Source organism: Calonectris borealis, chromosome 10, assembly GCF_964195595.1.
Source record: "Calonectris borealis chromosome 10, bCalBor7.hap1.2, whole genome shotgun sequence".
In the NCBI taxonomy this organism is placed as follows: domain Eukaryota; kingdom Metazoa; phylum Chordata; class Aves; order Procellariiformes; family Procellariidae; genus Calonectris; species Calonectris borealis.
The window spans coordinates 24,463,494-24,488,309 of NC_134321.1; the positions used below are offsets into that span (position 1 = coordinate 24,463,494).

Below are 24,816 nucleotides of genomic sequence, written 5' to 3' on the forward strand. Positions count from 1 at the left end.
CCCCTCCATCCGAGAAGGTCAGGGCCACCTTCTGCTCTAGTGAGAACCTCAAACCTCATCTCACACGGGGAAGAAAACAGTGTAATTCAGCCTCTTGGTTTTAGTCTACACTCCATTTCTATGCTACATTTCAGTCTAGTAAAACCCAACACTAGCAATAGCTGCTGCACGGCCAACCCTAACTCTTCACGAAAAGTGATTTTAAAGTTTTTTCATCTGTAAGTCGCCACTGCCCCAACTAACTGGGTAGACCCCACTGTGAGGTGATGGCTCAGGACAAGGCGGAGGGACCCCGCACACTAATTGCCTACACCTCAATAGCAGCATCTCCCCTCAGCCCGCGCGGCGCTGGCTGAGCGACTCACGCGGATCGAAGCGGGGTCCCTTGCTGTCGCCAGCTCTTCTGCGGATGCAGCTCCTCTAGAGAAGCTGTTGAGCGGCCAGAGAGGTTCCTTCTGGGACCGGGGATCTCCCCAGGGCGCCCGCTGCTCCTCTGGCACCCTCAGCACCCTCACCAAGAGGTCCACCCCCTGCTCCTCCTCCGTGCCCGACAGTTCATGCAGCTCCTGGCATGCACAGGGCTTTTTCCCTCTCCACAGGGAGCTGGTTAACCCTTTCCTTGGAACAACAGTAATGCCAATTTTTCCATCTATGGAATCCCAGTGCCTTTGCTGCCACTGCTACTGCCCCAAGTTCAGCTCAAAATAGCAGTAAACACAGCCTCCGTGTCTGTACCTGATGCTTTCTGCCTCAGCTTTCCCTGCTAGACAGCTCTGTTTCAAAAGTACCCCTTACAAGTAATAAAGTGACCTTTCAACAGCTTCTCTGCCATTACTTGTTCTTCATGATAAGCATTATTTTCCACCTCTCTAAAGCTGCTAATATAAGACCAGTTTTACAAAGTTGTAATAATTTACCATATAATCCTCAGCTATGTAAAGGTTATTGCCACAGAAAATCAGTTGGCTCAGGCTTTCATCAGTGTTTAAAAAAATGACTACTTAAGTCTGCAAATTGAAATATAACATCTAATTAGGAATCCTCTGATTAATCATTATTCTTTGCCATCTTGGATATTGCTTTGATAAATGAGGCTTAGGAGTTTTACAAAGTCTTAATTACCAATATTCCAGATGGCTAAGAGTTGTACAGAGTTTCTCTGGCTATGTGGAGCAATGGAAGACATCCATATTATTTGTGGTTCTAAATGCATACACACATACCCAGGTCGCCTTAACACCAGCTAACCACGATGGCACTCCACAAACAAATGAGGCACGCTGCTGACGCAACGCCTGCCCGCGGCAGCAGGTAACACACTCTACACTTCTCATGGAAGCCATTCGGTATCGAGGGTTACAAGACCAGTATCACATTCAGGAGACGAGACCCCAGAGCCTAAAATTAAGAGACTCCCATTGTCACCATGTGAAGCTTTAGAGCCCAAGGAGATGTCTCCTAGGCTACCTACAAAGATGGCATTTAGAGCACATCGAAGGACTACGTACCTAAATGAAGCCAACAAGCCGTTGTACCAAATGAAATAAACTCTTCCATGTAGGGGAGGAGTGCGTGGAATAACAATGTGATAAAGCACCGTGGAATAACGATGTGGAACAAGCAGCCATCCTCAAAAGGATTCAGGCAAGCAACTCCACTGAGCCACCAAAGCTATTTCCCCTCTTTGAGGAGATGTAACACGCGTTTCCAGCCAGCCCACGGTGCAGAGCGCAATGGCCTGCAGTCAGTAAACCCGCATCTCTGCACACACTCCCTTCCCTACAGCACCACAGGGAGCTGCTCCAGCCGCAGCGGTGAAGGTAACTGCACTGCTGAGCCGCTTCTGATGCCTTTTTTTTTTTTTAATTATTTCTGAGTAGCTATGGGTTGAAAGCAACACTCTAAGAAGAGTTAAACTACCAGAAATGAGGGTTGCAGTCCATTGGGAAAGATTCAGCTTTACCAAGCTACAAATGTCAGCTTGCAACAGTTTACACAAAAATGGGATAAAGCTGCTTCCCCTCTTCAGATGTGTCCTCCTGCTTTCAGAAAGACACGGCATCTCTCTCATTTCCAGCAGGGACATCCTCCTGCGTCTTGTGATACTGACTTCAACTTTTAAGCGCAGACTCCCAAATCGTTTGCATCCTCCCTCTCCCAGCAGGTTAGCGTCATCATGGCTGGTTAGCACAGCAACCTGCAACAACAGCACCAACCTCCCGGCATCCCGGTCTTCAGCGGTGGGAAAAGACAGACAGTGAACAATACAAACTATACCTATAAACATTAAATTGCACATAAACCCATCACCTGGCACATGCAAGTGTTTGGGTATCTGATGAAACCACCTTTATATCCAGTGTGAGAGATTAGCATACGGCAAATCAGAAAATGCAATTTTGACCTCGAGCAGTGTTTGCTGACTGCAGGATTTCAGAGAACCATGTTTGTATTGGCCGGATTCACTAAACCTCTTGGAGAAGGCAAGTGGTCTCAAGTACCTTTCAAAATCAACCAGTCATTACTAAGTTTCATTTGGGAAGATTTTTGCTCGTAACAAGCAGTTGGATAAGAGAAATACAAACTAATTTTGGGACCACACTTTTGGGGACTGGAGATGGATCCGCTCAACATATCTACTATGTAAGCCTAACTACTCTTTCTACCTTATAGGTCAAAGAAATAAAAGCAACCTTATCCGTAGCTAATCTTTGCAAATTTTAGCGCAGCTTTCTTCGAGGGCCTCTTCACATCCCGAGTGTGCAGGCTGCATCTTTTGGTGATGCACGAGCTGACCACACAGCTCACTATCTGCTCTTGTAGCAACCAGATGGAAAGAAGTCCCTGGGAAAATCTTTGACAAACCAGTCTGCTTAACATAATCTACCCTGAAAAAAACCTCCTGTAACTCTTGGTTTCACTTAACCAAGTAGAACAGAATATAAACACTGCTGCCAAAGCCTTTGGCAAGTCTCATTTCTCTGCAGTCAGTGATTTGCAATCTGATAGCATCTTACAGACTCAGGAGTTTTTTCAGGCATTCACAGTACAGCTTATGTAGACAAATACATTTATTATCTGGGAGTGAGAATGTTGGAGAGGGTATTTTATTCAGTGTAGAAATTATTTTAGATTGACTTCTCCTCCAGCCTAACCTCACCTGAAAATGCAGCAAACCCATTTCCAGACCTTGCAGAGTTCCAAAATGCTCCTCTGGCTGACTCCAAAACTAAACATTGCTATCTTTTCCCTTTAATATCTTGAGATAATTTGTTACACATACAAACAGAGAGAACCTGGGCTGGAAATCTGAATCAAACATCCTCCACCATATAAATAAGTATTTAGGCTGCAACCTAAAAGTTAGCCCTTTTAGCTTTGTGGGAAACTTGATCAAGTCTGAAAAGCCCCCATTTAGGAAGCAAGACTAGAGCAAAGATTTTTCCCTGCTCATTCTTTCCAAGATTTATGTATTTTTGGCTGATGGAGAGAAAAATCAGCAACAAAGATTACTGCAAATATTTTATACAGCTGCTGAACAGTCAAACACAATCCAACCGTGGAATCACAAGCTCACAAATAAACCTGCAACAGGTTTGCTTAACCCAGAGCTCAGACACCTCAACTTCTACAACACGCTACACATTTGACAGTACTGACACCTCATCGAAATACATTTTTAAACCTTCAAATTACAAAATCCCAATACAAATTAAGGACATTTACTCACACAGGTTACTTTCCGGTAAATTTGAGCAGCATTCTGGCATTCTGAGTAAGGGTATTCTGAGGTAGCCATTTCCAACATGCACATTCCAAAAGCATAGACATCCACAGATTCATCGTAGTGTTCCTCATACATTTCCGGGGCCATAAATTCTGGTGTACCTACACAGACACACATAAAAAAAATGTAAATTTTTGATAAAGTCTAAATGGCTTTAACCACAATCTTTTTCACCTATAAGAAGAGTGCCCATTATAGCTGTGTAAGGGTGCATGCAAGATTATTTCAGAAGAGGGAAGTAACTAGAATAAGCTCAAGCATCCTCCAGGGAAGAAACCCAAAGTCAACACACACACTTACATACCCATGGCTCGCTGGTAATAATACAAGGGGGAAGAGAAAAAGAAAAAAAAAAAAGAGGAAAAAAGAAAAAGTATCAAAATTTCAAAAGTGAACAAGAGAATGACATATGGCACATTGCCTGACCATGCTGGAAGTCATGAAATGGTTTCTTTTTCTGGGTGGAGAGAGGGATGTGCACAGGCTTGTGCAGGTGAAAAGGACAGAAGAAACGAGAACCATCACTCGTGTTTTTATCAATGCAAATTTATATTTTTTTTCCTCCAGAGATACATAGCAACCACCCGGCAGACAGACAGCACTTTGAAAGCAAGTGGCATCACAAATAACCTACAAAGTCACGCACAAGACATTAAACGTAATTCTGTCACTGGTTTAGTGGGACAAATCAATGAGGCTACTCACAGAATAAGGTCCTACTCAACAGGGATTAGGGTGTCAGAAATCTGATGCAACTGGATAAATATTAAGTGAAGCACTGTACTTACTGCTTCGTAACGGGAAGTTGCAGCTTTATGACAAGTGGTGACTTACAACGCCTGCAACGTTTGCACAGCAAACTACTCTGAAAAGTGTGGTCTTATAAAGCAAAAGGGAAAAAAATTAACACTTAGGTAATTTATTCCAGGAGCTGTATCTCGTAACGTAATTTATGCTTAGGAGTCAAGACTAATTTATTTCCTTTTTACATTTAGAAAAGATGAAGGAAGAGAGATCAATGCAGTCGTGTGTTGTGGGAGAGGACCAGCGAGCCGTGAGCACCAGGATGCCAAAAGGAGTGCGAGAGGTCTCGGACCACGTGAAGGACCCGGACAAGCTCTGCCCGTCCAGCCCAGCAGCAGCCGCCTCAGCACCCAAACTGTCCCCCAGAGCCCCGCGGCAGCCTGGCAGGTCCGTCGGTTTTTTGTTATGACATCTCTACATTGGCAGCAAAAGCACAACTGTAACTGGAGTAACATATACCAGGAAAAAATAGTTCTTGTATATGTTTGGGGACTTGACGTAAGCTTTTTTTTTTAATGGCAACATAAACGACATCTCTCAAAATTAGGGTCTGTCAGTAAAACCTCCGCTTTCGCACGTTTTCTGAAGTAGACTTGGCCTAACTCACAAAACAAGCCTCAGCACAAGCATTTCTGTAAAATTCATTTTGCAAAATTCGGGATCGATCTCTCCCCTTGTTACGTTCCTTCCACCTCAAAGACACTCATTCCTTCAGCCTTTGTGAATCAGCCGGACCCATCTCGTGAAAGCCTAACTCACCGCCTGCTCTTAGGGTTTTTCTCCCAGCTGTCACGCAGGCGGTGGCTGCTGCTCTGAAACGGTTAACAACTGCCATAGAGAACGTTTTTTGGAGCTGCTACCTTCCTTTTAGAAGGAACAAGACTCAGAGGCAGGAGTGAATCTCATGAATTATGGAGCATTTAAAGAAAATCTGAAAAAGTGATAGTGATAGTCTAAGAAGCAAATGAAATTCTTGACACCATTCCAAAATAGCACAAAAATGACATTTTCCCCCATCCCTTGGGGGTGGGAAGGAACACATATGAGTATCCTTAAACAAAACTGACCACCTAAATGTAAAGCCGCTCAGCATCTATTCAACTCCTCTTGGCAGAAGGAGATTTGCCCTGGCTCGGCTCCCTGCGGAGATACACTGCAAGGTCAGATGAGCATCAGCGATGGCAGGAACGCAGCAAGGGAAAAATTGGACTTCAGCCATGCTGACTTCATTCCCTTCAGACCAACGTAAAATCGCAGCTACTAATATTCCTTTAAAGCTACTACATCTACGGAGGCAGCAGAATTACTCATCTCACCAGCGTTTCCAAGCCCTCCTAATTCTTTCCTTGGAGCAGCACTACTCATGAAAAAGATAAGCAGACACATTGCCAGCAACCTGCAGCCCTTTTCAGTATTGAGTTTCTTTTAGACACGAGGGTGCTTTGACAGTGTTGTGGTAACAACTGATTTTACAAAAACTTGTATTGGTATTACTGATATCATTCCCAGTATTGGTATTACTGATATGATTCCATTATGTCCCATGGACAATCGTTATACTGCAAAAAAATTGTGTGAAGAAATACCGACTCTCAACAGAAAAAACCTACCAATTATTAGAAGTTAAAAATTAGAGAAACTTAACAGATATAAACCAACATGATTTCACTAAAATCAACAAGGTTAAGCAGACCCACAGTAGCCAAGCACACATCCAAAATTTCTATCATTTCGACTTCAACGATACTGGGCTCCCTAAGCATTAAGGTTGATACTTTTGTACAAATAATTGTAAAGAATTATAACCTCTGAAAATTTGAGATGCTAAAATAATTATTTAAGCAACTACTGCTTGAAAGATAGGATGCTATTTTCATATATAGTAAGGGAAGAGTGGTTGTCACTATCAGTTTGCTAACTCTAATTACTTAGATTCTAATTTCCATTTATATTGTAAGCTGAAATACGACTAGGTGCATCGTAACTTCCCCCACCCTCAGCATCATTTCTCAGAAATTTGCAGCTTCCTAGAACCATCACCTACAGATCTGAACAAGGGAGATTTGCTACAGAAGCTTGGGTAAAAAACACAAAATGTTTGAGAATTCAGGAAAACATTACATTTACACAGAAAACATTAAATTCAATTTTTGCAAGGAAACGATGTCCTTCAACAGTCATTCAGAAAATGTCCTCCCAGTTCAAGCAAACCCAAGTTCTAACACTCCTCACGCAGGCACCACCTAAGGGCATCAGCTATTGCATATCTTAGTGGAAATTTCTTTTCATTTCGTACCTACTGATTTTTAATAAATTGCAGATGTTGTTTCAGCAGAACTCTGCCAGGACGGCGTCGAGGCAGGGACGAGCTCTGCAGCTGCCTGCAGAAGCAGCCTGTTTTGCTGATGCCCCAGTAAATGGGGATAAGGTGTTCCAGCCGGACCGGCTCCTCTGCGACCTCTCTGCAAAGGAGAGAAGCCCGGCTCCGCAGGGCACTACTGCCTCTCCCTTCAGCAAAAATAACCATCCCTATCCCAGCATCGCTGGAAGCAGAAGACTTCCCGGGGGCTTTCCTGGGCTTTTGCAGCACTCCCTTGTTAGGGAGAGAGCAGGGCATCCTTTCTCTTCCCTATCCTCTCTCTTTTCTTCTCCCCCCCCAGCAGGCACTGAGCCTGTTCTCAGGAGGATGATGCACATAAGCTGCTGAGAACCCTCGCCGCTCCTTTTGAAGGAGAGAGGAGAAGGATTTGGGATACCAAGTAATATTTCAATTAAAAAACAAACAAAAAAGTGACACAGAAGGAAGGAGAAGAGGAAGTCTTGACACCATTTCCTACTGACTGAGATTTTTATAGTGGTATAAAGGGAACAGTCACAAAACCACTTTAATTTCTACTACCAACCTGCAAGTGAAAAAACTAATGCAAAATGTGAAAGAAAGATATTAAAAGACGACCACCATACCAACAGAAGGAAGCCAAGGAGAACAGGAGCATTACCTATTACACTTTTGGCAAACGAAGCTCTCTTGAGGGTTGCCAGACCCAAGTCTCCTATTTTCACAGATCCAGTTGGTCCAGTAATAAAAATATTGTCACATTTTAAGTCTCTGTGAATTATTGGTGGAGTTCTTGTGTGCAAGAAAAGAAGACCTTTCAGGATTTGCCGGCACCAGCTACGCAGGACTTTTGGTTTCATCACTTTAAATCTCTTCAGATACCTAGAGCACAAACATACACAGAAGTGGGTATAAAGAAAATGAAGTGTTATTAGAGATTCTAGGGGCTTTAACAGCTGAAACTCCATTCTGGATAAGAGCCCCTTATTAGATGCCATAATAGCAGCTCAGAAATATCACAAAATTGAAAGAAATAGATCTTTTCAAAGGAGGAATTAGAGCATTCATTTTTAGGGAGGAAGATAATAAGCATTTCTGGTGCAAATACAACCAAACATTTGCAAGTCTAATAGAACAGCAATTCACTTCACGCAGAGAACAGCTTTAGAATATGTTTCATATATTCAAATCAGAAGAATACGGAAGCTTAATTTTAACCACAAGACTTTGACCTCTGTACCATGCACCTGCATTTTTTCCATTTACCTAAAACACTGATTTGGAGGGTACATTTTGGAAAAATTTAAAACCTGCTTGTGCACTGGCAGAGGAGCACACTGGATATATGCAGTGATGAGTACTGCTCCCATTGGGGCTAAAAATCTGTTCCAGAATTCATGCCAACTGTTTTATATCAACCTTAACAAGATTGTCAGTACCAAAAGCTATTAATTAATATTGTTTAGTAGATAACCTAGAGCACCTTCTGCTTCAAAAAGAGATTCTACCATTCAAGTGTTATTCTATCTCAATTTTCTAACAAAACATGCAAATACAAGCACAAAAGCAATCACAAAAACACACCCTGACAAATTAAAACGTCACAGGCAGAAGATGAAACACACCAGAGAACAGCTTCTAGTTGCATAACTGAAAGAGGAGAGCAGGGAAAGAGAGATGGAGGCCAAAATTCTTCCTGTCAAATCAATGCAGTTCAAACGCAGGGACAAATGACAGACACCAGAGAACAGCTCCATTTTTTTCTTTTATCTGGAGATGCCTTTTTTCAGAATATGAAAGTAGGATTTTTCTAAAAATTTCCATCGCTATTCTTAGCCTCCTCACCAGGAGCGCAGTACTTACGTCTTTAGTGTTCCAGAGGTCATCAATTCGGTAACCAGCACGATGCATCTTTTGCCTTTTACACAGGATTCCCAGAAGTCATAAAATCTCACAATGTTTGGATGCTGTAGACCTTTCAACATTTCTGCTTCCTCTTTAAATCTCTGCCTCTCTACTTTTGTGAGTTTTCTGTCCTATAACCCAAAATAAGACATTATTAGCAACGAATGGACAAAAATAAAATACAGGCACTGCAATGCGAGGGTATTCAGAATTTTAGATTTGTTTTATGCTTCTATCAAGAGCAATTATAAAATCTTTTACGTAAGAGATGAGCAGCGTGTAGGAACTAGGGCACTCGCCTTAAATCCAGTGTCAAGAAGACAAAGACTCGCCTCCGAACAAAGAGATGACTGTGCTACACTATGCTACATGACAGCATTAATATTTCAGGCAACACAAACACACCTGTGGCTTGATGGATCAACACTTGTTTTGGTTTGTGAGGCTCGTTATCTGAGAGATTAACACACGCAGGATTTCATTTCCAGGTATGAACGTCCTCACAGCTAAGCTGCTGCTGTCTCTTACAGCTGTGGCCGCTCGCCACCTTCCACGGCTGCTCCTGCGAAGTTCCGGCAGTGACCACCGGCTGAGGTCCCCCCGTAACCACGCTGGCCTGTACGGCCCATCCCATTTCTCTAGGGACAAATTAAAACAATTCCCCCCCCCCCCGCAAAAATAAAAAAAACGAACACAAAGTTTTCTATTTGTTTGCTGTTCTCCCTGATTTTACAGACTTTTCTTTCAAGTTGGCAAAGGAAGGATTTAAAGCTGTCCTTCAGCCTTTTCTGGAGGCTGCACATTGGCCACATGGAAATACTTATTCTTTTAGATTAGAAATGTGAGGAATGTCATGTCCTACTACTCTGGTTTTCCTAGAGAAAATTAGCAGCATTTACCATAAACTGTGAAGTGACCCTGCAAGGAGCACGCAGAGCCTGTCTCCTCCTCCCCACCGCGCGGCAGAAGCCTGCTGGGCTGCCTGGACCTCATGAGCAACATGGAGACCCCTCCAACAAGCAGCTCAGATGCATGCTCTAGCCTCTTTAGACGACGTAAAAGAGCAAAATGGGAGTTTCACCGAAGACCACACTGTCGCCGTCTGGTTTGTCTCCCCTGGATGGCTGCTCGGGCTGGGAGCACTCCCCTCCACTGCCCTAGAAATGAAGCTTTTTCGTTCTTTAAAAGGCACGATTGTGTAACTGTTCTTACAGAAGCAAAGGCTCACAAATCACTAAGATTAATTAGCTCGTATTTTAACCTCAGACTTTTTCCTTTTCTCGGTTCACTTAGGAATGTTTCTAAGAGCATATATGTAGTGAATTAAATTGGCACCCATCTGATTTGTAACCAAGATGCAGAGGGATCAGGCCGCTGCCATTTTGATAGCCTGCCCTCATCTGCGATTGCAAAGAACTCAATACGGGAATGAGAATTTCCATGGCTACAAACAAGTCAGCTTTACACAGAGACTTCCCGAGAGCAAAACCCGGGTTGAAACAATGATGCTTTGGCTCTTTTGGAAGACAGAAAACCTGCTTCCCAGCAGCGTGTGTGCATGGGGGGAACATTTCCATTTTACACCGTGGCTGCTGAGGAGGTTCTCAGTTTTCTTTACATTTTACGGAGCAGCATCAGAGCTAACGTTGCCCCAAGCAACAGCAGCCTCCTGGGCTGGCACAGCGGGGTGCCCCGTGGGGACCGATGCCCGGATCCCCAGGGGCAGCCGGGAGCACCCCGCACCCAGCGGCGCTGCCGGGGACGGGTGGGCAGCAGCACGCCGAATGCCAACAGCCGAGAGCAAGGCAGTATTTCTGCTGCTCTGTAGCCACTGTGTTTTTTCAAAGTTAAAAAAAAAAGAAAAGAAAAAAAAAAGCAGGCTGTCTAATGAGCCAGGATAGAAAAGCCTGAGAATTGCTTTCAAATCCATCACTTCTTCCTCTACTGCTGAGTTTCCTCTTAATTTAAGCCCTGTAGAATAAATCAGACACACTGCTATTAAGGAGGAAAAGGAGCAAGTCCTTGTTTGAGACAGGAAAAACGGAGTGTGGGCTAGCAGAGAAAGGAAAAGGCGGTGACACAGATCCAGCAGTTTTTTACAAACCTTCTAATTAAAAACAAAAAAGTAATACCATACCCCTTGACTCTCATTTCCAGATTTCTGAGCACTGTGAGAAATTTTCCACTGCTACTTTAAGGGTAACTTTCAAAAATATCCTTCAGACATTCCAGACAATCATAATCTGTATATTCTACATATTATGAGCGCCAGATCATTTGGGTTGCTGTCTGAATTCAAAGTACTAAGTCGGCAAGCTGGGTAACTGCAACAAAGTGATTCTGGAAGATAAATACCTGTTTTATCTATAACTACCGTAGAAAGAATCTGGATTTTTCTTCATCAGAATGATAGCTGAGCTTCTTTCTCAGGAGGAAGCCTGAGTCCAGTACTAACACTTGAGAGGAGAAGCGAGGGCAGGGAAGAGGTGCAGGCAGGCTTTGGGCAGAGCAGCCGCTCTCGCATGCGGCGTTCCCCGCCACGGGACCGGTCTCCGGCGCTGTAAGGGCTCAAACAACCTTTTCTAAATTCCTCCAGGCTGAACCTGACACGAGTCGTTGGCCAAAGCATACGCTGTTTCTGAACGGGCTTAACAGTTGAACCGTTTTCTACTCTGAAGCAGCAAAAACACCCGTTTAACTGCGTGACTCACTCGGGGTTTAATCCAAGCCCAAAAAACCTTCACTGGGGTCACAGACACTTACTCCCCATCATATAATCCGCCCAAGGTGAAATGTCCTTATGCTTAAGGTAAGGGTGTAAGCCTGAAACAACCTTAGGACATCAAATTTCAAGATGAGGAACAGGATCCTTTGGAACGGTCATGCCAGAGAAAGCTAATCCACTTAACTGGATTTAAGGCATCACTTTGCATAACCCAAATTTATCAAAATCTGGGGGAATGAAGTGAGTTTCCGGATTCACCCAAGGAGTCATCAACCATCATGCTATCTGCAGCAGCAGACATTTACAACACCGTACAGCTGAAGGAGGCAGCTCAGGGAGGCCTTCGTTACACATGAACACTCGTTACTTCGAGTTACACGCGACGGCCTGCTCCTCCATAGCTTCACAAGTGCACCAGCGGCATCACGCCGAGCTGACAAACAAGCTCGTTGCTCAGTCTGCTCCACTGCATTTATGGCATTACTGCTATTCTGAGCTCCCTCAAGACACGAGACTTGAAACTTGGAAAACGTTCTTCTCAACGTGATCCGGGCGATATCAATATTAGTTTGCAGATATCTACAGGCTTCCTCTCCTTTTAAGGCATTCACACTTCTTGGCTCTTTCCCTCCTCGACGGGACACAAAGCCTTGGCTCAGAAGGTGACGTTATAATTCCATTTCAAATAACTGAAAGCTTCTCAAACCTACCACTTAGCACCAAGCTTTCTAAAATAAACTTCAACCGTCAAAAGTCCACAGCAATCGCACTGAGCTGGTTCAACTTTTCCAGACAAACTGAAGTTAAACAGAACAAAGCAAGAAGCGAGACAGCTGCTCGGTTTGTGTTACTGCTAAGAAAGAATCTGTAAATTGAACTTGTTTCTCCGTCTTAATAAACTATGGAGAATAGTCAGCTTTAAAGGCTTCAGTACAGACTTTGTCGGTGGCACAGCTGGAGCCGGAGCACCAGCGGGAGCCGACACAGTAACAACGAGCTTTCTCACCCTCAGAGCTTTAGATGTATCAGCTTTGCAAATACATACACAATGCAAACTCATCAATTGCCTGTTATTTTACCGCAATGCCATAGCTAGAATCGTGCCCAGCAGCAACAAAAGCACTAGGTCTTACAAAACACAAGAGCAGACAGGAGATTGCATCCACTGCCACGCAGCCTACAAAGCAGACGGGTTAAAAAGGCATTCCCCAGTGCAGCCACACCGATCCGTGGTCGGCTGCCTTAACCCTGTGTTAAGAATTAGACATTTTATTATTACAGCTACTCTGGGCTCCTGCGGTTAAGTGCTTACGGAGTGCTTCTGCAGCAATAAACCACAACAGCAAGCGTTCCTGGTGCACCTCGGGCACGGCGTCACCAGTCACACAGACACTGTCCAGTCACACATACAGCCTGGCTGGCGTATGGCTCCATCATGCCACCTTTCATGTAGATAAGTAGGCATTAATTGGGTTGGGGTTATACAACCTATCGTTCGCTGTGAAGGGCAGTCTAACAGACAGGTATTAAGCAAGTGGTAAGAAGAGGTTATAAATTGTAAGCTATCTTTTCTTCACTAATTTTCCTAGCTTTCCTGTTGCAAATCAGATTATAACCGCATGGTCAGTTTTAAGCATCAGACCACTGAAAGCCATTTGCTTTTTTTTGGAAGGAAGAAATAATTCCCAATTAGTACTTTATAGCATCGCCCTTGTTAAATTACACACCCATTTAGAGAGACTGGAGTAGAACGATGTTTGCATCAGGAAGCTACATTAAAGTGAGTTTCCTATCCGTAAATCATAACTCTTCTAATCTAACACACATATGCTCTCTGCTTCTCCGTACTCGTCACAGGCAGGGTGAACAAATACTTCTCTTTGTTAAAATAAAATTTATCCCTTCATTAAGTTCCTTAGTGAGGAACAACAGCAAAGACTGGAATTAGTAAGTAAATGCGTTAACAAAATGAAAGAGAAAGCTTACGAATTAAATTTCTGGAATGACACCCAAATTAACAGCAGGAACATGTTCTGTTAGTCATCCCCAAGCATCATTTCCTCCAGGTTGTAACATATGGGCTCTGACTAAGACTTTGCAAGTTACACAAGCAAGAGACTGGCTTTCACCTGAGTCTTTAGAAGATTTCTAAGAAAGATTAACAACTGAGGTCAAGTTTCTTGCCTACTTACTTGTGAGGGGCTAACAGGTTTGGGAAGAAACTGCATCCTCACCCCATGAGGCAAGGGGATCAAATGACAGGAAGAAAAATAAGACCACGCAAAAAATTGTTCTTTACATAGCAATGCCTATAACCATGTCAGAGCAGGGTTTGAAGCACAGCTGTTACCAAACTGGAAAGTTGTGCTGCTTTGCAGTTTCACTGTGTTTCTTTAAGTTCCTCCTTCTAAAGACTTGAATTTTCAGTAACATTAAAAAAAAAATAAACTGCTTTAAAGACTTTATAAGTGGCAATGACTTAAGAATAAACTCACGCTGGCTAGTGAGCGAGCCTGGGCCACAGTACTGCTGGTTTCGGACAGCCTACCGAAGTTCTCCTGTCTCACTCCAAAAAGACCCTCTGCTATTTTGAGAGATCCCTCCCAAGCCACGACAGGTTCAAGCTGTCCGTTTGGTGTGTTACAGCCTGGCTAAGGACATCTGAAAGCCCTCTCCTCTCCTGCCCACACATTTGTACGGGCACGTCTCCTTCCCTGGCACACAACTTGGATACCTTACCTAGACTTCTTGGCCTAAGGACTTCTACTTCTGTGTCCAGCTAGCCTATAAATATTGTTTGTTGGGGTTTTTTTTTAAATGCTTAAACTGACATAGCTGTATTTACTGATGGTTAATTAACTTTGCCTAACAGGACAAAGTCCTCATTTTGGAACAGATTAAGGTCTGTCTGGTGAAGCAGCAGGAGCAGCAGGTCACCAAATGAGGGAAGGGCTCACCTCTGCCATGCAGAAGCTATAACATCTCTCACCCATATTAGTGATGAAGAAAAGGAAACTGAAGTGGCACTTCCATCACAGGATCAGAAATCAGATATCTAAATCAGCAGAATGAACATCTGTTCATATCATTACATTTTCACATCTGCATGCCAAATCTGTACATTTGCTCATGTACCACAACTACTCTTCTAATCAGAGATTGCCCTGAGATACGAAATCAGCAGAGAGATCCATTGACAGCCTTCTCCTATGTAGCTGCCTGTTGGTTTATTGTGGATTTATGAACAGAAGTGCAGTTCTGGTCTGCCCTACAGTCACGGGTCCGATAGCGAGATACCCAGCTTGGTGGGAACAGACGGCAGCCTTCCCAGACATCCTGCAGCGTAAGCCAAGAACTTGCTTTGCTCTGACAGTGAACTTAGGACGTGTTAGCTCGTACCTGCATAGGACTATTAATTCATTAAATCCCGTATTGTCAGTACCACCTCTTCAGGGAAATGTCACGATTTTGCAAAAGTTTTCAAATTTTAAAAATTCAAAGGCCTTCAGAAATAAAGATGAACAATAACACGTTTTAGAAGAAAAAAATAAAAACAATTTTTGTATTTTTAAAATGAAAACTTTACTCACTTAGTGCAATCACCTTTTGATTTCACATTAAGACTTGTTTAATCCACTATCAGAGGAATCTAGGATTTCTCCCAAAGACATAACTGGGCACAAAAGCAGGCTCAGACACGCAGCAGTTGGGACTGTGAAGAGCTCGAGATATTACTGAAGTAGCTGCTCTCATGTACCAGCTCTATGCCTTTAATATTATTATGCCTTTGCTAGAAATTTTTAATAGCATTCAGGACCTTTTATTCCCACATCCTGTACATTCAATTATAAGCACATATCATTTAAAGTGATCCTAAAGGAGAAAATCCCCTTTCTGTGAACAAACAGCAGATGCCATTAGATAACTTGCAAATCGGGGAAAAAATTTTACAGCTTCATTACGTATCAGCATTCAGCCAACATTCTTCTTCACTAAGTCACCCTTGGTGAAACTACAGCCTGCTATTTGTTAGCTGTATTAGTGAAGCACAGTGAGGTTTCCCAGTGGTAACTCATTTTCCCAATGCATAAAAAGCAGCCCTTGCCCCCAAGGATGCTCACAATTCAATGAACAGGAGCTAGAGAACAGGCCGAGAGAGATTTACTTATTTGCCTGAGTCATTGCTAGAAAGCTATAGAAAATTAGGAGCTGAATTCAGGTCTTTATGGCTAAATCTGGCACTGTAGAAAAGGCTGAGCTTGCTTTTTTGCTGGACGCAAGTACAGCTTGCCACTTTTTAAATTGCTTAAGGGACATGTCAAAGTCCTATGGCAGAGGAACGATGAGATTCATGTCTTCTACGGAATGTCAGAACTTAAAAAACTCGTCCCGCAAGGTGCAGGAGGAAGGGGAATCAACATCTCAAATCACAAATCCCAACGCAAGAGCCATGAAAACACCTAAGAAACCCAACACCATGGGCAGAGACCGTGTTTTACAGATGAAAACCTCCCAACACAACTGCACTGCGATAACCTACGGTCAAACAAAAAAGTTCTTGTCAGAAGCAATTGAATTAATTGCAGGTAGCACCCCATTAACTCTCTTAATTACCAGTGCTTCACAGGCTCCACATAAGCTTGTAATTTTAGACAAAATACCAGAAACAGTTCAGGCTTGCCTCACAAAATGACTTTTTCAAAGGAAACCGTGAAATCAATGTGTGAAAAAAGCTGGACAAACCCCGTGACACCAGATCACCTCTGCTCACACAGCAAGAAAGAAACCCACACCATCAAAAAAATCATTCTGGACATGTCATGAGAACTCGGTATTTTGGTATTTTCCGGAATTCACTTCTGAGCCTAGCGTTCATTAAAGTTTGTGCTGGTTTTAAGAAGCATTTTGCTTCACCTGCGCCACGTGGCCCAGGAAGACAGCACCGGGCACGCCGCCTCAAACAGAGCCAGCCAAGGCCCAGCTGCCCCCGGCCCTGGGCCCGGGCCCCCCGCTGCGGGCTCCTACTTCTGCCTTCACGCCTGAGGGGCTGGAAGAGCACGAGCTGCAGGCTGGAAGACGCAGAAAGACGATGCGAATACCTCCACGTACGATGGCTGATGCCTTCGCAATTTTAATAGCTGTGGTGACGAATTGCCTCTGCTCCGGTGCCGGACTCAGAGGAGTCGGACCGAGGAGGAGGCTCCGCCAGCCCCGGCAGGCTCGGTCCCTCTGGCCCAGGCCACAGCAGGAGTGGAAAGAGACATTTCGGTGCTGCTGCCCAAAAATCACCTTCAGAGAGCTGAAAAGGTGTGGAGGGACGAGAGGAGATGCCGCTGCCCTGGGAGGGCTGGGCTTCCCGCTGTCACAGGACGGATCAAGCCTGTCCGGACCAGCACAGCGGCAGGGCGCGGGCACCCAGAGAGAAGCCATCCCATTTTTTTCTTCTTTCAGCTGCTCTCCTTACTCTGAGGCAATTTTCAAATTAACTTACTTTGTGGGTATGAAATCCCCTCCAGAAGTGTTGTCTTTCCTAAAAAAGAGGGGGTGCCACTCCTCGCTCGCCGGGGAGACCCAGCCGGAGGAGCACTGCCGCCTTTCTCAGCCTCCCAAGATGAAAACGGTGCCATTTACCCCGTGTTACCATTCAGCGTGCAAATGTTAATGCTCACTCGGCCAGCAAGCTTTGCCAGCCAAAATTACCCCAGCACGAAGAATTAGCAGAACAAGGCAAGTTTTATTTAGATTTGCCCTGGCAAATTTAATCTGAGTGTGTCTCGCGTAGCGTTCAATCCTGCCTTTCTAACAGGCAAATTTCATTTTCATCCCGTTATTGCCGCTATTTCCCATCCTGCTATAACCTAGCAATTCCGTACTTCAGTTTGTAAAACACACTTAAAGTGAAATATTCTTACCAGTGAATTAATTATAATCCACCATTAACCCTAAGTAGAGAACAGGATGCTCAGTTACAGTCACAAACATTCAGAAATAATAAAACAGTTTCACTGTAACCTGAGTGCAACCGCATAGCACGTACCTTCCAGCATCGTAGGTGTTTTGAATGGTAAAATTTGTCAAAATGGTAAATCTGCTAAGACCCAACAGAAATGTTTGCATGGCTTTACAGTTTCAGTAAAATACTTCGTAGATGACTAAAATTTTCTTTGAGCAGTAGCAAAGCTGAGCACTAGCTAAACCAGATGCATTTCTATCTGCTGACACCTTATAAATGGAAGAACATAAATGTGACATTTATATAATGACTTTTAAATGTTTTCACTTTGTATTATTTTTTATCACTCGTGAAATAAGCTAATTTAGAAAAGTCGCTTAAAACAAACCATTCCCTGTCGAACTTTTATTTAAGCAGAGATGCGGTAACGGGAAATATATTATCGCGTTTGTAACAGAGATCATTCAAGTCAGAACATATATTTTCCACCTCCAAAATTAAGCCCTTGAACTGTTTTGGATTCGCTAGTCAACCACAGGTTAGGCAGCCTTACCAATCCTAGAAGATACCCACCGAATAGGCCTTCAGACTTAGTCTCTAATTACAGACTAAGTACATCCATTTTAGGAAACTACCTCAAAAATTTTCAAATTAATTAAAAAAAAAAACCATTAAAACCACAGAACACCCCAAGACTCCCCACCAAACCAGACAGCTGGACAACAACCTGTAGCAGGCTGTAGAAAGAGCTATTTTCAGAGTTCTTCAAATCATGGTTCTTACACAGCAATGAATACACCTTTAATTCGATCATTCTTCTCACAAAAACCACCTCGTGTCACATAAAAGCAGAGTTAAAAGCCATTTCTCACTTGTTCCTGTCCATCCAATGCAGCATAATACTTGAAGACCTTAAAACACATCAGCAAAGCAGAGCTGAGCCCAGGAGAGCACCAAGAACATCAGGAGGTTCCCTCAGTCTCGCTGGCCAGGGCTGCAGCGGCCGCCCCAAGCTCTCTGTGCAGGAGAACAACTTGCACCTTCTGTCTCATTTATCACTCCAACGACTGCAGCCTTTATTTAGCTGGACATATTTTATTTTCTTCTCGGAGAAGAGCTGTCTTGGTGCACAAGCCAGGCGAGCAAGGAAAACTTGCCCACGCAGCCTTCAATAGAAGTTCAGCATCTCATAACTTTTCGTATCTATGTTTTCACAAAACAAGTAAGACTGAACAAGTGCACGTGTGTCTATGTACATACATGCTGAACTTAATTATATTGAGGGAAAGGAATATAAAATAGCTAGACAACAGAAAAGTGACGGGTCTTAATTTAAACTCTAATAGTGGCTTAATGCATCCTGGAGAGAAACGTTTTCAGTTCTTCCCTCACGTTGTGGCCTGTTGAGCCACCTACACCTAGTCATTTAATTCTTCTGTGCCCACGTTTCGCATCTCCAGGACACACAAAAAACCAATAAGGAGTTCCTCGGTACCCCCTGGAGATCCATGGATAAGCAGCACTGTAACCAGCAGTATCGTGAACTCTTCCTCCTCCCAACTTGCTTCTGTTTTTTCCTAGGGACCTTTTGGGGGAGTTCGTTGGAAGAGAATATAGGAAAATAGTCCTTTAACGACTTCCTCTTCCTGTTTTGAAAAAAAAATCCTTGCAGAGGGCCATATTATTGCAAACACCCACTTAAACTCCTGCACCTGGAAAGTCAGAGGCCTCGGAGCTGCCCCAGGAACACTCTGCTCTCGTCCCAGCCCTGCTCCACAGCACGCAGCACCCGAGAAAGGACCAACTGCTTGATACTGCTGGAAATAAGATTCAAAAGAAAAGATATGTGGGAAGGATATAGTGCAAAGAAGGAAAAAGCCAATAGGCCATCTTTTCTGCTGTAACAACTCAGAGACTGGAAACAAGCATTCCCTGTAGTGTTCTTGCAAAACTCTTGGACAGTAGGGACAGGGACCTTTCACCACCACAAAGACGCTTTGCAGATTGGGGTATCCCAGCTCCTCAACACTTACGTAGTAATTTATCCGGAGTTTGGAAATGCCTTACTTGGGAACCTTTTTAAATGCTGAAAAGAGCTGTCACTTCTCGTGCATTCCTAACACCACTTGACAACCTGTTAGAACACACTCAAAGGCAAACGCTGCACTCCTGGCCAGGATACATTAATCAAAGTCTTCCATAATAGTTAAGAACTAAGCTGAAAGCATCACATTTGTAACAAAATATTTCCTTTTTCTTTCTTTTCCCTCCTACAAAGCTTGACATTCTGTAGCCCTGCCCAAAAGAATAACACTGGCTTGTCAGCTAAAACATACTAACAACTAAAAATTTAACCTCCCATCCCTTGAACAGCAAAGCATGAAAGGGTAACATCAACGTGGGTTTATGAGAAACAGATCTTGGCCACTTTCCAATGTGATTATACGTTTGGGTTGACAAAAAAAATAGCATTGACATAATAAACTCAGATTTCTGCAATGCATTTGCTTCACATTAAGAAAGAATAAAAATGAAACAGAAAATATCCATTTACATAAATTGATTAAAAATTGGGTAAGTGATCAGTCACAAAATATAAGTTACACACATAAAAATACATGTCCTTGATGATTTTCAAGAGGTTCTGCTTCGGTTTTGTTCTAATGAAGTGATTTATATTTTTATAAAGAACTGTGAAAAAAGCCCATCGTTACTAACAAATTTTACACTCTGAAAAGAATTAAGAGAGTGTTGAAGCATAAAGATGACCGGTCACAGACAGAGACTGAGATGCTTGTGCAAGCCGTCTAACAACGCTTGGCTGGCAGGAGGTTGTGTAACTCGGACCAGAGAAGGACCAGCCGGCGCAGGGGAGAGCCAGCCTTGCTAAGCGGTGATCCTAAACGAGACTTAGGGAGGCCAGCGCAGCCAAGCACAGCCTGCCGGGCGGCAGGACCGCGAGGCTGGAGCGGGAGTGTGAAGCAAGAAGAGTCTGCTGTATTCTGCTGCAGAAAGCATCTCCCGGCGCAGAGCACACTTTTCACCATGCCCCTCAGCATGGACCCAGTTCTAAGGGTGGGCCGTGAGAATCGCTAGAGTTGGGCCATGCTGGCCATGACCAAGGAGTTCAGTCTGCACAGTTTATCTGAGAGAGGGTAAGGGATTATCAGAGATTCATCCAAGAAACTCTTACGAACCAAGGTAGACAGGAGGTTTGATTAGATGATCACAGTGGTACTTTCTGACTTGAAGTCTGTGACATAGTTCTGTTACAGTTATAGTTATAAGACACATGCCCTTGGCTAAGGTCCCGGAATACTAATTCAAATGCTAGTTATCAAATGCAAACAAGATAGTTCAAATCTTGGCTAGACAGGACCTATGAAAACATGAAGTCAGCAGCACCAAATCTAAACAAATGTGAGTGATGCTTAGTGATAGGAGCTCCTGCAGCCCATGATGACAAGAGTTTGAAAATTGGATTAGCAAAAAAAACCCCAAACAAAACAAAAACCGTATCTTGCACTGGCAGATTCACAACTGGTGGGCATAGATACATTTCTTATGAGACAGTGTGTTCAGACCCCTTGATCACAGCTGTTTAATAAGCTAAAATCTCTAGCCTACAGAAGTATGGATTTTATAACATGATGCAAGGAATGTTCCATGTACGGTATTTAACAAACAGCATCAGACATTCAGAGACTCTACGGAAAGCAATATCAATCAGAGAACTATGAGGACAAAACACTATATATAATTTTATGAAACATTTCAAGAACAGAATCATAGAATAGTTTGCGTTGGAAGGGACCTTTAAAGGTCATCTAGTCCAACCCCCCTGCTGGGGGCAGGGACATCTTCAACTAGATCACATTGCTCAGAGCCCCGTCCAACCTGACCTTGAATGTTTCCAGGGATGGGGCATCTACCACCTCTCTGGGCAACCTGTGCCAGTGTCTCACCATCCTCATCGTAAAAAATGTCCTCCTTATATCTAGTCTAAATCTACCCTCTTTTAGTTTAAAACCATTCCCCCTTGTCCCGTTGCAACAGGTCTGCTAAAAAGTCTGTCCCCATCTTTCTTATAAGCTCCCTTGAAGTACTGAAAGGCCGCAATAAGGTCTCCCCGGAGCCTTCTCTCCTCCAGGCTGAACAACCCCAACTTCCTCAGCCTGTCCTTATACGAAAGGTGTTCCATCCCCCGGATCATTTTGGTGGCCGCCTCTGGCCCCGCTCCAACAGGTCCATGTCTGTCTGGTGCTGAGGACCCCCGAGCTGGACGCAGCACTGCAGGGGGGTCTCACCAGAGCAGAGCGGGGGGGCAGAATCCCCCCCCTCGACCTGCTGGCCACGCTGCTGGTGATGCAGCCCAGGATACGGTTGGCTTAAGAATACTTAAATGACTTTCAAATGGGAAAATTAGGTTATGGAAAAGAATGGCCTGGTAGTTTGGGCTTCACACTCAGATTTCGTTGAGTAGTGCAAGGAGCAGATACTGTTCACAGAGACATTATTTGCCAAAAAAGGCTTGTTGTATGTTTAATCACATATTATTTCCTACATTCGTAAAACCCAATACTAGTTAGAAAAACATACAGAAACTTTCCCCTCTCTGTTCTCTCTCCCTCCCCCAAAACACTCTGCAAACAGGAAAAAAAATTGCAAAAGCCAGCTTTACAAACTCCCTTAAGAAGGGGGTATATAAAGATGACGCTGTTCTTGGCTATCTTGCTCACTCTGTAATGATGTGTACCTACGCAAAGCAAATAAAAACTCTTTTCAATTTGGCTAGTGTTTGACTTCAAGCGCACTAACAAGGTACTACAGAAGTGAAGAACCCACCCACAGAGAAGTAACCCAACAGAAGTCTTTGCCGCCTTCTATCAATTTCAGTAAATAAAGACTAAAATCTCTTTGAATGAAACAACTAAAGAAAAAAACAATAATGCATACAAATATCACATTCATTTGAGTGACACCACCTGGCTTGATTGCTTGGGATTGTTTTTTTTAAAGACAAATTGCATTGCCTGCAAAACTTAGGATTGAAGATCCATTTGGTTCAATGCACATTAAACAAAACGGTTCTGTATTCAATAGATTAATAATCATGCAGAAGTATGTATTATTAGAAAGCTAAACACTTCCATTAAGGAGTTATAAAGAATAATTTTTTTTTTCCCAAAGATGGATCTCTTTGCTCAGTAAAAGTTAACTGCCTACAAAACACAAAATACAGCACAGTGAAAAACTTGACTAGAAGTTAGGAAAAATGACCTGGGAACTCTGCCTAGTTTTCGTATTATTTTGAAATGCTTTATAATCATTCTTTAAACTTTCCAAAATTCAGGTATTTCATCTCTCCTTAGAGATTTTCCTATTAATAAAGACCAATCAATATGCCCTTTTAAGATTGCAAATGCTGGTCTCTCTGAAGTCCCTGTGGCTTGCATAGCATGAAAGCTTTTTCCTAGTATGAAACAGCAGCTTAATTACTAGTGAAGGAGAACCAGCAACTCGAGTAAGACATTTTTTAATCACCAGCAGTAATGGACGCTCACTGAAAGAATGTAAATCCTGGAACTGTTTCCCACAGTCCCAGGATAAGTGACAGGTGAGTACACAGAAGGGCTTCATCGGTCAACACGTTATTGTTCAGTCGTGGGGAAAACAGTACTTATACAGAAAAATGAAAGCACAGATGTCTGCAGCGTAGACTGAAAAAAAAAAAAAAGAATGCAGTATTTAACCACGTATCACAGGACATTACTAGTAATTGCCCTGCCCTGGGACAAAGAAATGTTGTAGGATATATCCTTGCAGGAAAACGTTCAAGACCGTTGCTGAAATTAAAAGCAAAACAGATACTCTCAAATGATTCTATCTACCTCTTTCTCAGTAAAATCATTGTTTCCATATAGCACCACTTCTATAACACTCACTCAGCTTTGCCCTTCCCCACCGCTCAGCCTTAGTCCGGCTGGCACAGGCAGCCTCCCCCTCCGCTAACGCGGCATCACACCGTGTCCTCTCGGACCATGGAGCTACCGTGCTCATGTGGAAGAGCAGGACGTGAACGGTTACGGGTGCAAGAAAATGAGGCTTAGTCTCAGGATGGTAAATTGTCATCAAGAATAATTCTAAAAGCTTCCTGGGGAAATCAAAGAAAGCAGCGAGGTACGTGTTTTGCATAAAATGCTTTTGCTCAGAATTTCTGAAGGATACAGTCTCTCCTCTGTGAAACAGCACTAAGAAGAGATTTCAGTCTCTGCATGTGCATTCATGGGCCTCAATTTTAATATTTTTATCCCTTTAAATGAAGTATTAAAAATCCCGCTTTATGCTTGAGTTAATTCTTTTATAGTTTATTTCTTTACACATTTTCTATAGAGATTTCAGCAAAACCTGGATTAATGCAAGGTACAGCAGACAGAGAGGATGAATGAATTTAAGTCTATGAGTCTAATTCAACTCATCAGTAGAGCGATCAGAAATCTCATCATCAATTCTTGCCCAGTAACTTGCCCAATTCCTCCCAAACCCTCCCAACATATCCTTTTTGTATAATTGCATAGTAAATTCAGGTAAGATACCGTGATAAATAGCACAAATAAGGCATGAAAATACCTTAAAAACTTACATAAGAGGGCAGGGCTGTCTTTAAAACCCATCGGCACATTAAAATCCAAGGTCACGCACTCATTCACAATTGACTGTACACAAGTTCAAAGCACAAGCCGCACTTCCAGTCCACGCAACTGAAGTCAGGAACAGCAGTTTGTGCTTTTATTTTCAGCTCACGCTGATGTGTATGCTAGGGTGAGAGGTACAAAAAAAAAGTTCAGAAAACACATTAAAAAAAAATATCACTGTGCAACTTGGCAGCTGTTTATCCCAGTGTGCGCACACAGCTCTATCAATGGGCTTCACTCTCATGAAAGCTGCGAGGGATTTCTGAGCCTTTATACTAGTTTCCAAATGAAAGCTTTATTATTAATACCATGCAGTGCATTAGTGTTCATTTCTCAGCCACGCCAGGACCACAAAGTGTTTTACAGATGCTAATTTTGCCAGGTCACAATTTTGCAGGATGAGACAGATGCAGGGAGAAATCACAGCCAGTTTGAACTCATTTGGGCTGTCTTTTTCTGCAAGATTTCCATACAGGACTATTCACATACAGGCGGTGCAGCTGCCCAGAGCCCACCCTGCAAGCCTTGTCGCCCGAACACGTTGGATTTATTGTGCATCTACAGCCTGACTCACACCCACCCACTCGAGGCTGAGCACAGACTGGCCAC

At 43.3% G+C, this 24,816-nt stretch overlaps 1 protein-coding gene across 2 annotated transcripts in view; it reads right to left on the reverse strand.

Annotated features, from left to right (window-relative positions):
• The window catches only part of WNK2 (WNK lysine deficient protein kinase 2), a 117,189-nt gene that overhangs the window by 67,226 nt on the left and 25,147 nt on the right, over window positions 1-24,816 (reverse strand). For both annotated transcript variants that reach the window (XM_075159466.1, XM_075159465.1), the window contains exons 3-5: window positions 8,793-8,965; window positions 7,591-7,811; window positions 3,731-3,888 (exon numbers count right to left, since the gene is read on the reverse strand). In XM_075159466.1, the coding sequence (XP_075015567.1) occupies window positions 3,731-3,888; window positions 7,591-7,811; window positions 8,793-8,965 (552 nt within the window). The remainder of the gene's footprint in view (window positions 1-3,730; window positions 3,889-7,590; window positions 7,812-8,792; window positions 8,966-24,816) is intronic.